Source organism: Prionailurus bengalensis, chromosome E1 (assembly GCF_016509475.1).
Source record: "Prionailurus bengalensis isolate Pbe53 chromosome E1, Fcat_Pben_1.1_paternal_pri, whole genome shotgun sequence".
Lineage (NCBI taxonomy): Eukaryota > Metazoa > Chordata > Mammalia > Carnivora > Felidae > Prionailurus > Prionailurus bengalensis.
This window is the reverse complement of record NC_057347.1, coordinates 13,732,859-13,748,723: the sequence shown is the minus strand read 5'-3', so window position 1 is coordinate 13,748,723 and position 15,865 is coordinate 13,732,859. Positions and strand designations below refer to the sequence as shown.

Sequence of the window (15,865 nt, the reverse complement as noted above, 5' to 3'; positions counted from 1 at the left end):
CCCTCTCTCTCTGACCCTCCCCGTTCATGCTCTGTCTCTCTCTGTCTCAAAAATAAATAAACGTTAAAAAAAAAAATTAAAAAAAAAAAAGACCATTCTTTCCTTCAGAGGCTTACAAGCATAGTAGGGGCAATTAGCATAATAGTAAAAAAACCTGACATTTGAATAGTGATTTATAAACTTTTTTTAAGTTTATTAATTTATTTTGAGAGAGAGAGAGAGAGAGAGAGAGAGAGAGAGAGAAACCAGTAGGGGAGGGACAGAGAGAGAGTGGGTCAGAGGATCAGAAGTGGGCCCTGTGCTGACAGCAGAGACCCTGATGGGGGACTCAAGCCCACAAACCATGAGACCATGACCTGAGCGGAAGTTGGACGCTTAACCAACGGAGCTACCCAGGTGCCCCAGTGATTTATAGCTTTTAAATCATGGACTATTGTGATCCTCACACCCTGTGACCATGGTGGGGCAGATAGTATCATTCCTAATATGTTCATGTTCATGTTCATGTTCTTATAGAAGCAGAGCTTCAGACTTTCTCAATTTTACTCTGATCATTGTAGCTTATCTAGGACATGACCCAAATATTCCTGTGCTGCTAAAAGGACAATAATGTGTACAAAGTGATAATTTTATAAGATGTATCATAAGATTTCAGAGAAGAGGAATTTCCACGTGGGAAGGACAAAGGTGGCTTCTTGGTGGAGTAAGACATTAGAGCTAGATTTCCAAATGCACCTAATTGGTGACTCTAATTGACTGTCCAATATGACTTCACATTGGTTATGAGGAGAGTCTTTTTCTGAAGAGTTTCCCCAGGGCAGCCTTCATGTCCTGATTTCTCAGGCTATAAATGAAAGGATTTAACATTGGGATCACTGTCATGTACATAACAGTTACCACTGCATCCTTTAGGCTGTAACTAGACAGAGGGCGGAAATACATGCCCATGACTGTCCCATAATATAGAGTAACAACAGTGAGGTGGGAACCACAGGTAGAGAAGGCTTTGAGCACACCCTTGGTGGATGGAACCCTCAGGACTGTGGAAAAGACCTGAATATAGGAGATGATGATGAATAGTAAGGGTACAGAGAAAACGCCAGCCCCTAGGTACATCACCTTCACATTAAAACGGATGTCAGAACAGGCGAGCTTGAGCAAAGGGATAGTGTCACAGTAGAAGTTGGCTACTTCTTTATTGCCACAGAAGGACAGACTAGCTGTGAGCAGAGTATGGGGGAGGGCATTGGCGTTTCCAACCACCCAAGACCCAACAACCAGCAAGACACAAGTCCGTGGGCTCATAATTGTTGTGTAATGAAGTGGGCGGCTGATGGCCACGGCGCGATCATATGCCATCGCAGCCAGGATATAGCTATCTGTGTTACCCAAGGCAATCATAAAATACAACTGTGCTAGGCATCCTCCAAAGGAGATGGCTTTACTGTGCAAGAGATGGTTGGCTAGCATCTTGGGGATGGTTACAGAGGAGAATAAGATGTCAACAGAGGAGAGGTTGGCAAGGAAAAAGTACATGGGGATGTGAAGGTGAATGTCAGAGTGAATGGCCAAGATGATGAACAGGTTTCCAATCAATGTGATGGGGTAAATGAAGAGGAAGAGGATGAAGAAGAAGTCTTCCTGTTCCTGCTGACCAGTAACTCCCAGGAGGATGAATTCCAGGGTAGAGGACTGGTTGTTTTCCCTCATGGCTCCTTTGTTAAGAAAGAGGGAGAGGAATTCAGAATTATTTTGGAGTTGCCACGAATGTAATGATCTTTCTTACCCACCAGTTTTGATTAAGTGACCAGTAATCTTAATGATGAATTTACTAAACCCAGAGACAGCCCATATTTGTGGGAAAATATCCTTTTTGTTCAGTGGTACCGATCAACATTTAGCCCTTGACACTCATGTTTAAGAAGTGAGAACTGTGTGAATCAAAGATACCAATACTCCTCTATCCCAGAACCATCACTCAAACACCTAGGATTTAATCACTTCACAAAAACTTTTTATATTGTATGTGCTAGATACTTTGCTAAGCTTATGGAAAAACACAAATATGTGCAAAATACACTTTTAAATCCACTTCTTCAACATGTAAGACATAGTCCACTCTCAGGGACTTTATGTAATGGAAAAGCCAAAAATCACACGCATTTTTTTTTTAATTACACATGACAAAGGAAGGAAAGCATTTTGGAATCTTTGTGTTATTACAAGGACCAGCCATGAAGTTAGGAATTGTTCCAATGGCCAAACTAATAGTGATCCTAGAGCCCAGGAAGTAGCAGGTGTCTATGCTGACATTGGATGATTATAAATCACCAGGATCACTGGGTTTCACTCCTAGAAATAGCAAGCCTAGTGAGTTTTCTTCCCAACTGTCCATTTTCAGAGAAGAATTTCATCCCCTCCTTTGAAAGAATGTATCTCTTTAGAAAATTCTCTAATATCGATAATCACAAAGCTTTTCTCTTTTCTTCCTTTATTATTTCTTTTGTCAAGCCATCCAACTCCATACTCATTTCAACTACTGCTTAGTAAGTAAACTGTCAGACTCATACCTGTAGGCTTGATCTCTCTTTCCCATATTTCTACACTCAGCTATCCTGCAAACATGTCTGTCCAAACACTATACTCTGCACATTACAACCTAAGTGGTTTGCAAGCTTATCTGAGGAGGAAAATCATACTTTGCTTATGTCAATAACCCTAGAGAGGTCATTATAGAAAGTTGTTCACTGTGTGCACTCAATATTTCTTGGGTTAAATCAAGATTTATTTTTGGGGTTCCTCACATATGGGAGATTCAGAAGCACACTCACTCAGTTTATCTCTCACTTCTACATCTTGTTGATTTTTCATTTGAAATAATTCTTACATAACTCAATTTTTCTACGTATACTTTCAGTGCTTCAGCTTAGATCGTCATCATTTTCTACCTGAAACTTTGTAATGCTGTCTTAATTACTTGAGTACAGATTCTCTGTTCTTTGAGTCATTTGCACTGAGGCATACTGATGATGGCAGAGACTACTAGTTTCTTGTTCAAATCCTTGTTGTTCACATCTTCATGGACACACAATTAAACTATATTTCCCACTCTCCCTTGCACTGAGGTGTGTTCATGTGACTGAATTTTAGCCAATGCATCACAATCCATGCATTCCAGTTCTGGACTTCCTCCAACTAGATGGAAATGGCCAGTAGGCTGAATGGGTTGGTGGTATCACACAGTGGGATGAACCTGTGTTCTTAGTTCTCCACATTCAGTGGAGAACCAAGGAAACATACAGGAACTATTGTGTAGGAGAGAAATAAACTTTTATTCCATTGAAACCATTATATGTTTTGTGATCTCTCTGTTTTTGTGGTTCAAGGTATCCTAAATAAATCACTAAATTTTCTAAAGAGCACTCTGCTCCATTAATGAACTAAGTCAATCAATCAATCAATCTTTTTAAAACTTTATTTATTTATTTTGAGAGAGAGAGAGTGAGAGCAAGCATGAGGGGAGGTAGGGGCAGAGAAAGAAGGAGAGAGAGAATCCCAAGCAGGCTCTGTGCTATTAGCACAGAGCCTGAGGTGGGGCTTGATCCCACGAAATGTGAGGTTATGACCTGAGCTGAAATCAAGAGTCAGGCAATCAACTTAGCCACCCAGGTGACCCAATTCAATCTATATTTAATTTAACCACTAATTCTTAATGTCTCCTATAGTGCCTGTGTGAATTATATGTTAGGTACAGGGAAAGCAGTTCTCATTAATTGTTCCCCAAATATGATGTACTTAAAAAAGTCTTTGTTGGTTTTCTCTTTTGAAATGCCTTTCCCTACCTTCACACATAATATACAAGGGTTCAGAGGTTTCAATGAAGCTAAAGGGCTAAGAGACTATGGTATTTCATGTGGCCTATAACGTTTCAGAGGTGGGGCTTTTGGCAACATGGAGGATTAAGCTAATGTTGACAAGTCCCATTCCAGTTAAAACACATAGAAATTCTAGATAAGTTTTAAAACTAAAAAAAAAAAAAAGTATATATCCAAATATAAAGGGAATAAATGGGAATACTTAGGTATGAGAAATAAGAAGAAAACTCAGAACAAGTGTTATAAGTCATAGTTGAAACCACTATAGCCCCTTCAGGTTTCCAACCACAAATAAGGCCCCAACGGCTGGATTCTGGTGTGTTAATTCCCTTTTGGTTCAGGAGATGCAGTCACAGATAAACATAATGTAGAGCGCTAATTTGAGTCCTGTGCATAAAACACTACAGTGATGTCATATTTGATTGTCTGCAAAGAAAACCCATGGAAATCTCTGGATCAATCAAGGATTCTCAAGGGAACCTCTAGAGTTATCAACAAGTTTGCTTGGTATAAACCAATATTAAACACAATCAATACTATACATATTTTTTTGTAATTAAAAAAATGTTTATTTTTGAGAGAAACAGACAGAGTGTGAGCAGGGAAGGAGCAGAGACACAGAGAGCGGGAAACACAGAACCTGAAGCAGGCTCCAGGCTCTGAGCTGTCAGCACAGAGCCCGATGCAAAGCTCAAACCCATGAACTATGAGATTGTGACGTGAGCCAAAGTCAGATGCTCAACCGACTGAGACACCCAGGTACCTCTACTTATTTTTAAATAGTAATTAAATTTATAATTTTAAAAAAGACTCCTCATTCACAATCAGCAATAGAAAATATTAAGGAATCTAGATAATCCTAAAAAAGAAGTCCAACTAGTGAAAAAAGTTATAATACTATGAAGAACAAAAAAGGAATACCTAAAGAAAATGGAAAGATAAGCAATGTTAATGGCAAGACTTAACTATGAGAAACGTGTCAGTTCTCCTCTGATTAATCTATGAATAGGATGCAATCCTAATCAAAATACCACAGATTTCTGTTAAACTTGAATTTAGCATGCAGAAAAATAAGGAAGCATGAAGAGCAAATATAATTTGAGTATATAGAATCAGAAGGTATTAATTACCATATCAGTCATCAAATGATTTACTATTATAATTCAAAGAGTAGTATTGGTGTAGGGAATGAAAAATAGACCGACCTATGTGCCAGACTAGAGAGTCCAGACATAGGTCAAGTGTTTATTAGGAGTTAGGATATAACATAGGTTGATTTAGAAATGGGCAGAGAAAGGATGGACTGACCATTTTGTATATGGGGATACCCATACAATGAAGACAGTACTGAAACTAATTCCTAAAGATTAATTGTAAAAAGCTAAACTTCAAAGTATTTAGAGGAATATGTAAACATATCAAATCAACATGCTATGCTCAAACTTACACAAGGTAGTATGTCAATCATATCTCAATAGAGCTGGAAAAATATTTAGAGGAAAATATGTTTATGATTTGGGGAAAATAATTGGTTTTTTTATTTTTATTTTATTTTTTTATGTTTTTATTTTATTTTTGAGAGAGAAACAGAGTGCGAGCTGGGGAGGGGCAGAGAGAAAGGGAGACAGAATCTGAAGCAAGCTCCAGGCTCTAAGTTGTCAGCACAGAGCCCGAAGCAGGGCTTGAACTCACAGACTGTGAGATCATGACCTGAGCCAAAGTCAAATGCCCAACCGATGGAGCCACCCGGGTGCCCCAAGAAGTGATTTTTTAAAACCAGGCACAAAGCATATAAAACATAAGAAAATTTATTCAAGTTGACTATTTTAAATTTAAAGCATTTATATGAAGAAGACATTTATAAGAAAGGGGGAAAGGCAAGTCATGGACTGCAAACAGGTATTTGCTGCACACATAATTAAGAAAGGATTAATATTCAGAATAACAGAGGTTTCCTATACACTGATAAGAAAAGGACCAAAAATACTGTAAGAAGTAATGGGCAAAAAGGCTGGAACAGGCCAGCCATAGAGGAGGAAGCTGGTATGGCCAAGAAAGAAAATAAAAGATGTTTAACTGAATTAAAAGACAATTTAACATCTTTAATCTTGGGATGTGTAAAACTATGACAACTTCAAGTGTTGGGAAGAAATGGGAAGATTAATATTGCCATTGGAGAACAATTAGCCAACCTCTAGGAAAGCTGGAATTCATACACATGTGATTCAGCAATTCCACTTCTAGATTAGACCCTAGAAAAAGTCTGGCATTTGTGTTCCTGAAGACATCCATGAGGATGTATTGTCAATAGAAAACTTGGAAATGGCCTACTGATGGAGGAATAGATAAGAAAATTATGCAATTTTCTTATGAATAAATTCTGTGCCTCAGTAAAAGTGAATGAATTCACCTGGACAAATTTTTAAAAATAGGCTGGAAAAAAGGAAGTCACTGAATGATATATTCTGTATCACACATTATGTGCGCAATTTAATACATGGTGAAAGTATAAGTCCTAATTGGAATATACTAACAAGTCTAGAATTGTAGTTATCTCTGGAGTAAGAGGGACAAAATGAATTTTGGATGGGAACAAAGAAAGGTTTCAATTATTTCTGTAATACTTTTTTCATTAAAAGTTTTGTAGCATAGGGGTGCCTGGGTGGCTCAGTCCATTAAGTGTCTGACTCTTGGTCTTGGCTCAGGTCATGATCTCACAGTTCATGGCTGTGTTGTGTTCTGTGCTGGCAGCACAGAGGCTGCTTGAGATTCTCTCTCGCTCTCTCTCTCTCTCTCTCTCTCTTTTCTCAAAATAAATAAATAAGCTTTAAGAAAATTTTGTAGCATATAGACCAAGTTATTACATTTGCTAAATACAGATGGTGAACTTTTGTTAGGTTATTCTTAATTATTCTGATGTTTTAACAGTAATAAATAATTTTGATTTAAAATGAATTTTTGCATGTTCGATGGTAATTGGGTCAAGAGGGTGGCCATAGCACGGGGTGGCTCAAGTCCATTTTTCAGTGAATGGAGGAGATAGGATGTGTACCTTGTGAAGAGGTTGAGAATAAATGGAAGTTATTTCTACTGGGAAAGGGAATGCAGGGGCCATTATGATGCTCATCCTGCTTGTGTATATAGACATCTGCTTACTGAAATCAAAATTATATTTATAAAATGCAAATGTGATTGTGTCTGTCTCTGAAACCACTCATTGACTACCCATCATCCAACTGATGAACTTGAAGTTCCTTATCATGGAGAAAAACTCAAGAACAAATGGTTTAGGAAGAAATATGTTACACATTTTTGTCAGGAGCTGAGAATACAGGCACAAGACAGGGAGTGTTCAATACAGAAAGAAGTTTGGGTTTATATTGTGGAGCATTCTAACCAATGCAAGGAATTTATAATTTATTCATTAGATACTAAGAATTAGTATAGTGGATGTGAATCGCACCGTTTCTGATACTGGAGAAATGCAAACTTTTGTTTAATATAAACATAAGTATTTGAATATATACATTAAATGATAAACAAGACAACATTTTGAATGATAATCTGGTACAAGGAAAACCACGACATAATAAAATGAAAAATAACTAAAAAACATAAGAGCAAGTAACACCAGAAGAGAAGTGGTTGGTATAATCAATGGGAGAACTGGAGAAACAGGGAACTAGAGCAGAGAAGTTTCTGAGCACAGGGACTGAGGATAGAGATACTCAGAACTGGATGTCAGGGTGTCATCATGGAGAGAATGCAGAATGATTTCTGCAAAATCCTTGGAGAAAAAGGTAACAGAAACTTTTGGCCCCAGGGCGAGGAGCTAGGAGGTACAAAAGCATGAATGCTAGAAGCAGAATAAGAGCCTTGAGTTCACAGGAAGTAACTCAGAGTTGAGGGCAATGTTGGGTCACTAAAACCACCTTTCTGGAAAGTGTTTGTGCTCTGAAATGCCTGTAACATGAGTAAAATGGTGTGAAGAGAGTCTAGAAGGTACAGAAGAGGCCAAATGCTTTCCCTGGTCATTGGAAGCAGCAAACATGCTAACTGGACATCCTCTAAGTGCTTTGAGACTCCTCAAAGTTCAACTCTTTGCTACTTTGCCAATGAAATGACATAATTTCCTGAAGGGGCCAATTAGTATGCACCATTGTATGTGGGAGTAAAAGGAGGGTTTGTAGCTTTTCTTGATGATAATGAATGCACATACACACTATAAATTCAGGAGGTGGAGAGAGTGCAGAACTAATATAACCAAACAAATGCCCCTTCCCTCATCCTGTTTTCTTGGACTAAGCCCAAGGAAAATTATCAGAGAGAAAGGGTCACTGTTTTTCTCTTTGCTTTTTTTAGCCATCTGACCTTGAGAACTTGGGTTCTGGAGCCAAGGTTTGAGTCCTAATTTTGCTACTACATCTCTGCGTGACTTTAGGCAATTCAATTCACCATTTTTCACCTGATAAAATGACAAAAATACCTTACCTTTGGAGGTTATGTGAGGCTCAAAGGAGCTAATGCAGGTAGTGCAGTTGCTGGCTATCTATCCTTGATTTGTCACTGTCATAAAGACCCTTTTCCACAACATTCACACCTCCTATTGAGGCGTCAGCTCAGATGCTGTCAAAGGGGTTTTGGTCCTGTGGCCTTCACTCCTCTTCCACGAGTGGGAAGTTCACAGCCAGCTGCTGAAGCACTTGTGAACATTCCTCCCTGGGGAGGCAGGCATGCTGCAGAAAGGGTCAGTAGTAGGCTTGAAGAGTGGGTCTCTGGTCCTCTGTACTTGAGGTGAAGGAGTTAGGACTTGGATGGTTTGGACAAAAGAGCCTCGAGTTTCCTAATGATAGAGCAGAAGGAATGACTGTTCTAGATGGGCCATGAAGACGGAAACTCTAGCTTCCTCCTCAGGAAGCAAGGTGGTCATAGAATAGAGAAAATTAGGAATTCTTTACCAGGTTATAACATCTCTTGAAACGTGACTCCCTCAGGTCTTCATCTTGGCCGTAGTCAGAGTAATTGTTGAGACTCATTACACACTCCTATGGCTGTGCCCTGAGGAGACAGTGGTTCTCAAGAGTAATCTTTCCCAGAGTTCTTCTCTAGAAGGAAGTATGGGCAAGAGGGTTTCTTAGAGAATGTGTCTCCAGGGTCCAAGCTCTGAGCTGACCTCTTCTAGACACTTTGTTGGCATATGGGCTCCTGGCACCAATTGGAACATCCTGTTGGGTGCTGCAAAGACTGTGGTATATATATATATATATATGTATATATATATATATACACACACACACACACACATACACACACATATACACTGCATTTAATGGAATATTATTCAGTCACAAGAAAGAAGCAAATTCTTCCTTTTACATAACAATAGTGAACCTAAGGGATCTCAGTGAAATTAGCCAGACATAGAGACAAATAGTGAATGATCTCATTTCTATGTGTATTACAGGAAAGTCACAGTCATAGTAACATAGAGTAGAGGATGGTTTATCAGGGCCTGGGGGTGTGGGAGAGAGGGAGATCAATTTTTCTGTGTGGAATGATCCTGGCATTTTAGGAGTAAATTCCACTTGGTCATGGTGTCTAAACCTTTTAATATGCTGCAGAACTCTGTTTGCTACTGTTTTGTTGAGGATTTTTAGATCATTGTTCATAAGGGATATTGGTATGAAGTTTTCTTTTTTTTTTCTTGTAGTGTCTTTGGTTGTTTTGGTATTCTCACAGAATGTTAGGAAATTCCTCTCTTCTTCATATTTTTGGAAAAGTTTGAGAATGATTGGTATTAGTTCTTCTTTAAATGTTTGTTAAAATTCACCAGTGAAGCTCTCAGGTCCACGGGTTTTCTTTGTTGGAAACTTTTTCACTACCGATTTAATGCCCTTACTTGTTATAGGTCTATTTAGATTGTTTGTTTCTTCATAATTTAGTCTTAGTAGGTTATGTGTTTCTAGAAATTTGTGCATATAATTGTGCATAATCCTCTCTTACTATCCTTTTTTATCTCTATAAAACTGGTAGTAATGTGTCCACTTTCATTTTTGTTTGAGCTGAGATAACCCTTTAATATCTCACTTTATATCTGTCTAGTCTTTTCAATTTTTTAAAAATTCAATTTTTAATTATTAAAATTTTTTCCAGTCTTATTGAGAATTAATTGATATACATTGCTGTGTAAGTTTAAAGCATACAGCATGATGGTAGGATTTACATATATTGTAAAATCTCTACAATAGGTTCAGCTAGCATCTTCTTACAGAGATATAACAAAAACGAAGAAGAAAGCAAGGAAAAACTTTCTCCTTGTGATGAGGACTCTGGAAATGTACTCTCTTAACAACTATTCTTTTTTTAAAGTCCATAATCACATATTACATAATGATATACACTTCATATACTATTAATCCTTATGAAGAAAATTGCAAAAATCAACTGAGAAACATAAAACTTTAACAAATAAAAAGAATACCATGTTCCTGAATGAGAATATTAAAGGTAAAGATGTAATTCTTAATTTATGGATTTAAAAAACTATTTTATCATGAGTTTAAGGCACTCTAGGAGAATATAAGAACAACCAAAAATATTTTAGATTATAATACATCTTAGTATTTTTACTTACTTATTTATTTTTAAATTTATATACTTATTTTGAGAGAGAAAAAGAGAGAGAGAGAGAGAGAGAGAGAATGAGCAGGGGAGGGAGAGAGAGAAAGGGGGATAGAGAATCTGAAGTGGGCTCTGTGCTGACAGCAGAGACCCAGACGGGGCTCAAACTCATGACCTGAGCTGAAGTTGGACGCTAACCGACTCAGCCACCCACGCACCTCACATCTTAGTATCTTTTAAAGCAAGCATTCCTTGTTTTATTTTTATTTTGTTTGCTATTTTTATTTTTCAAATAATTGACCGTATGGTATCAGTACAAGGACCTGAGCAATCAATGAAACAAAAGAGAAGTAAAGGAATAGTTCCATACATAAAAACTTGAAAATATTGAAGATAGCATTTGAAATTTATGAGGAAATGATTCAATAAATGTCAGTAGAACAACAGTCTGGTTAACTGGATAGAAAATGAGCTTTGGACCAACTCACCATATGTCAAAATACTTTTTAGGTTCAATAAAGATTTAAATATAATAAATAAGGGCACCTGGGTGGCTCAGTCGGTTAGGCATCCAACTTCAGCTCAGGCCATGATTTCGTGGTTCATGGGTTCGAGCCCCACATTGGGCTCTGTGCTGACCATTCAGAGCCTGGAGCCTGCTTCTGATTCTATGTCTCCCTCTCTCTCTGCCTGTCCCCCACTCACACTCTGTCTCTATCTCTCAAAAATGAATAAACGTTAAAAAAATTTTAAATATAAAAAATAAATATCAGAAGTAGCAAAAATAAATAAAAGGGTATTTGTATAATTTGGAGGGTGGAGAAAGCCTAAGCATAATATCAAAACCAGAAACCATAAGTTATGATATTAACAGGTGTGAACATAAATATTTTAGATATTTTCTTATGCTAGGAGAATGCAAAGTGCACAAAAGCCATGTCCAAAAAAAATTTTATAGGTTACATTGTTTTTACATCCTTTCTCCAAAGATAAATTTTAGATTTAGGTAGATAAAAGATTCAAATTTATTGAAAAAAACAACAACAACAGAAAAACACCAGGAGAAAATACAGGAGAAAATTTTAAATCTTGAAATGGGGAAGGGCTTCATACAACACCCAGTGCTCATCACAAGTGCCCTCCTCAATACCCATCACCCATCTAGCCCACCCTCCTGTGCACCTTCCCTCCAGTAACCCTCAGTTTGTTTTCTATAGTTAAGAGTCTGTTTTATGGTTTGCCTCTCTTTCCCCCAACCTTGGGCTCATTTGTTTCTTAAATTCCACATGTAAGTGAAATCATACAGTATTTTCTTTCTCTGATTGACTTATTTCGCTTAGCATAATACTCTCCAGCTCCATCCATGTCATTTCAAATGGCAAAACTTCATTCTTTTTATGGTTGAGCAATAGTCCGGTATACATATGTATATAATACATACATACATCTTCTTTATCTGTGCATTAGTCAATGGACTAATTGGGCTCTTGCCATGATTTGGCTGTTGTTGATAATGTTGCTATAAACATTGGGGTGCATGTATCCCTTTAAATCTGTATTTTTGTATCCTTTGGGTAAATACCTAGTAGTGCACTTGCTGGGTTGTAGGGTAGTTCTATTTTTAACTTTTTGAGAAACCCCCATACTGTTTTCCAGATTGGCTGCACAGTTTACATTCTCACCAGCAGTTCAAGAAGGTTCTCCTTTCTCCGCATCCTCACCAGTGTCTGTTGTTTCCTGTGTGGTTAATTTTGGCCATTTTGAGTATGAGTATGAGTTGGTATCTCTTCGTAGTTTTGATTTGTATTTCCCTGATGATAAGTAATGTAAGAATATATTTAATATATGAAAGTTCCTTTTCATCCAAGTCTGAACTTTTTATGTGTTCACTGAGTTGTCCCAGTTTTTCGCTTTTACAGGTCTCATTAGTAATTTCCCCTAAGGAAATGTTTTCATCTTTGGAATCATGTTTTCTCTTTGCTGCTGACAGTGAAGCACAGATCTCTGACTTCATCAGTGCAGGATCCAGTATAGGAAGTTCTCTCAAGTCATCGCTTGGTTCTTTTTTCCTGGAAGTTCTATGTGCTTAAAGTCTGTTGATTGGTGCTGTTTAGAAATACTGGGCCCCTGGCTTATCATAGGAACCATTGAAATAAATGAATGCCCTTCATTGGCGATCCCAGAAAGGTGTGGGTCATCTTGAAAGACATCAATTAAGAGGCCATCACCTTCCTATGCTTTAAGAATATCTGGAAACTCCATTTTAAATTCTGAGAAGTTCTTAGTCATTTCTCTGCCACTAACTTCAGAGGAAACTGGTTTGAACGTTTCTTGTTCACTAGGGCAGAAGACAGACCTTTTTTCTATACACCCAAGATCACCAGAAAAAGTATTTCTTTCAACTGTGAGAGAATCAGCTTCATTATTGAAAACAACATTGCCTGGTTCAGAGATGTAGTTAGATGGTTTATTCTCATTACCTTGCTTTAAAAGCTTGGAGAAATACTACAGGAATCCTTGCAGCTGCATGAGTCAGACTTAGCTTGCACTGGAGTTACACTATTTTGTATACTCAATGTTTGAGGTCCTGAAGTTCCTGTGGAGATATTTTCTTTACTCCTGTTTTGTCTTACCTCTGCTCTAGGTAAATTGTCAAGAAGTTCTAGGGAACCATATGCTTCTCTCTCTCGTGATCTGGCATTTATTTCTTTTCTTTTTTTCTGTGTTATTCTTAAGTGATGGAATTTTAAAAATAGTCAGCTGTCCTGTGTTCAATATTTTAATCAATTCTGGAACCACAAGTGTTTGCTTAGCAATACATGCCTTTTTTTTAAAGCTTATTTTTGAGAGAGAGAGAGAGAGAGAGACAGACAGAATCAGAAGCAGGCTCCACGTGGTCAGCACGGAGCCTGATGTGGGGGCTCAAACCCATGAACTGTAAGATCATGACCTGAGCCAAAGTTGGACACTCAACCAACTGAGCCATCCAGGTGCCCCAGCAATACATGCCTTTCGATGAATAACTTTGCCTGTAGAGTTATTTGCTTCCTGGTCATACTGTGAAGCCCTGTCAAATTAAGTTTTGTCAAATTCCCTCTAATTTTTTTTAACTTCCTGCTGAGTTTTGAGTCATATTAGTTAGCTGAGTATCTTCAGCGGTATTAGAAATTACTTTCCGTTTCACCTTCAACAATCTTAAAGATTTAAGAGTCAAAATTGTTCTGGGGAGATATGATGAGGGAGCAGGAGGCTGGCTAAGGGGCAAAGCACAAGCTAGCTAGCACACCCCTCACTGCAATCCCCCCTCACCCTCCTGCGGGTGGGATATGTGTGATATTCCTAGGACACTCCAGGCTACCCAAAAACAGGAAAGGACCAAAAAAACCCAAATGGTTAAACTGTTAAGAGTTTCCACCAATTTATCAGAAAAAGACAATCCCATCAACAGAACTCCCTACTGTCTTTTGTTCTTTTAACGTTTATTTATTGTTGAGAGACCGAGAATGAGCAGGGGAGGGGAAGAGAGAGAGGGAGACACAGAATCTGAAACAGGCTCCAGGCTCTGAGCCATCAGCATGGAGCCTGATGCCACGCTCAAACCCAGGAACCACGAGATCAAGACCTGAGCCAAAGTCAGTTGGTTAACCTACTGAGCCACCCAGGTGCCCAGGAACTCCCTACAGTCTTAAGGTTAATGCTTTGCTAGAGGCAAAAACAACCTTAGCTTGACAATAGCTAGGCCTCCAATAATCTGTGAGTCTTTAGCATATGAAAATCCCTTTAGGAACTCCCTCTTCCCACCCCCCCCCCTCATAAATCCATCACCCCCACACTTACAGTGCAGTTCTTCCTGCCCACGGGTCCTGTCTCTATGCTTTAATAAAATCACCTTTTTGCACCAAAAAAACAAAACAAAACAAAAAAAAAACTACCTCTGACCCACTTCTGCTAGGTTCCTCGGACTTCATCTTTTTATCATCAGTGATTATAGGTTCCTTTATAATCATTAAAGTCGGTTCTACCAGAGAGACTGAATGAAGACAAACAATTTATATTAGAATCCAATTTTTCTTTACTTGAAGATTCAGTTTCTTTCTGTTATGGTACTCAGTCATCAGTATTGTTTTGTGACAGCCTAACTTCTTTTCTTTAGCTTCATTGCTCAAGCCTTCCCGTGAAGATCTGTTTTCAATACGATGACGATCACTAGGTAATTTCACTACTGAGCTTTGCATCGACTTAAAATACTCTTCTGGCTCCCTGCCTTTAACTCCCAAGGTCTCTGAAGCCTCCTTTCTTCCGAAAGTGGCTTAAGTGATGAGTGGATCATCACTTCAGGCTTCAGTAACTTTTCTTTTTCCCTTGACAGACTTGCCTCTTCTCTCTGTTTTAGAGAGAAGGGCCACCGCTCCCTTCTTTTGCCTGCTTTCGTCCTGAACCCTGGCCTCAGGACTGCAGCCTCCCACTTTGTCTGGACCTAGCCACTGGCCCCATTTCTTCTGAACCTCCAGCATAGCCTTGCCGCCACTGGGGTGGGGCACACTGCTGGGCCAAGGGCAGCGGCATCCACCTGGCTGACTAGCCCTGCCCACAGTGAAGGCCCGCTGCCCCCACTTTCATTTCTGATTTTAGAAATTTTAATCTTCTATTTTCCTTAGGCCATCCAACTAATTTTTTGTCAATTTGGTTGATCTTTTTGAAGGACCAACTTTTGGTTTTATTGACTTTCTCTATTGTTTTTCTATTCTCTATTTCATTTTTCTCTGATCTAATTTTTTTTTGTTTGTTTTTTGAGAGAGAGAGTGGGGGAGGAGAGGATGAGAGAGAGAAGGGGAGAGAGAACTTAAACTTCTTAGTGAGGCCCAAGGCAGGGCTGGATCTCACCACGTGAGACGGTGAACTGAGCCAGAAGCAAGAGTTGGAAACTTAACCCACTAAGCTACCCAGCCGACCCTCTCTGCTCTAATTTTTATATTTCCTTTCTTCTGCTAGCTTTGGGTTTTAGTGTGTTCTTTTTCTAGTTCCTTAGGTTGTGAAGTTAGGTTATTGATGTGAGATCATTCTTATTTTTTACTGTAAGCAGTTTTATCTATTAATTTCCTCTTTAGCACTGCTTTTGATGAATTGCAGTAAGTGTATCCATCAATATAATTAAAAATGTTTTTGAATGTTTATTTATTTTTGGGAGAGAGAGAGAGAGAGAGTCAGAAACAGAGCACAAGCAGGGGAGGGGCAGAGAGAAAGGGAAACATAATCTGAAGCAGTCTCCAGGTTCTGAACTGTCAGCACAGAGCTTGATACGGGGCTCAAACCCGTGAACTGTGAGATCATGACCTGAGCCGAAGTCCTATGCTTAACCGACTGAGCCA

At 38.6% G+C, this 15,865-nt stretch overlaps 1 protein-coding gene across 1 annotated transcript; it reads right to left on the bottom strand.

Moving 5' to 3' along the window:
- Positions 1–780: 780 nt before the first annotated feature.
- LOC122484720 (olfactory receptor 1A1-like) lies at positions 781–1,710 on the bottom strand. Its single transcript, XM_043582670.1, has one exon. It carries the CDS (start codon positions 1,708–1,710, stop codon positions 781–783), a length of 930 nt encoding a protein of 309 aa, XP_043438605.1.
- Between the last annotated feature and the right edge of the window lie 14,155 nt (positions 1,711–15,865).

Coding starts and splice junctions, on each gene's coding strand:
- LOC122484720 (XM_043582670.1), bottom strand. CDS start 1,710: ATGAGGGAAAACAACCAGTCCTCTACCCTGGAATTCATCCTCCTGGGA.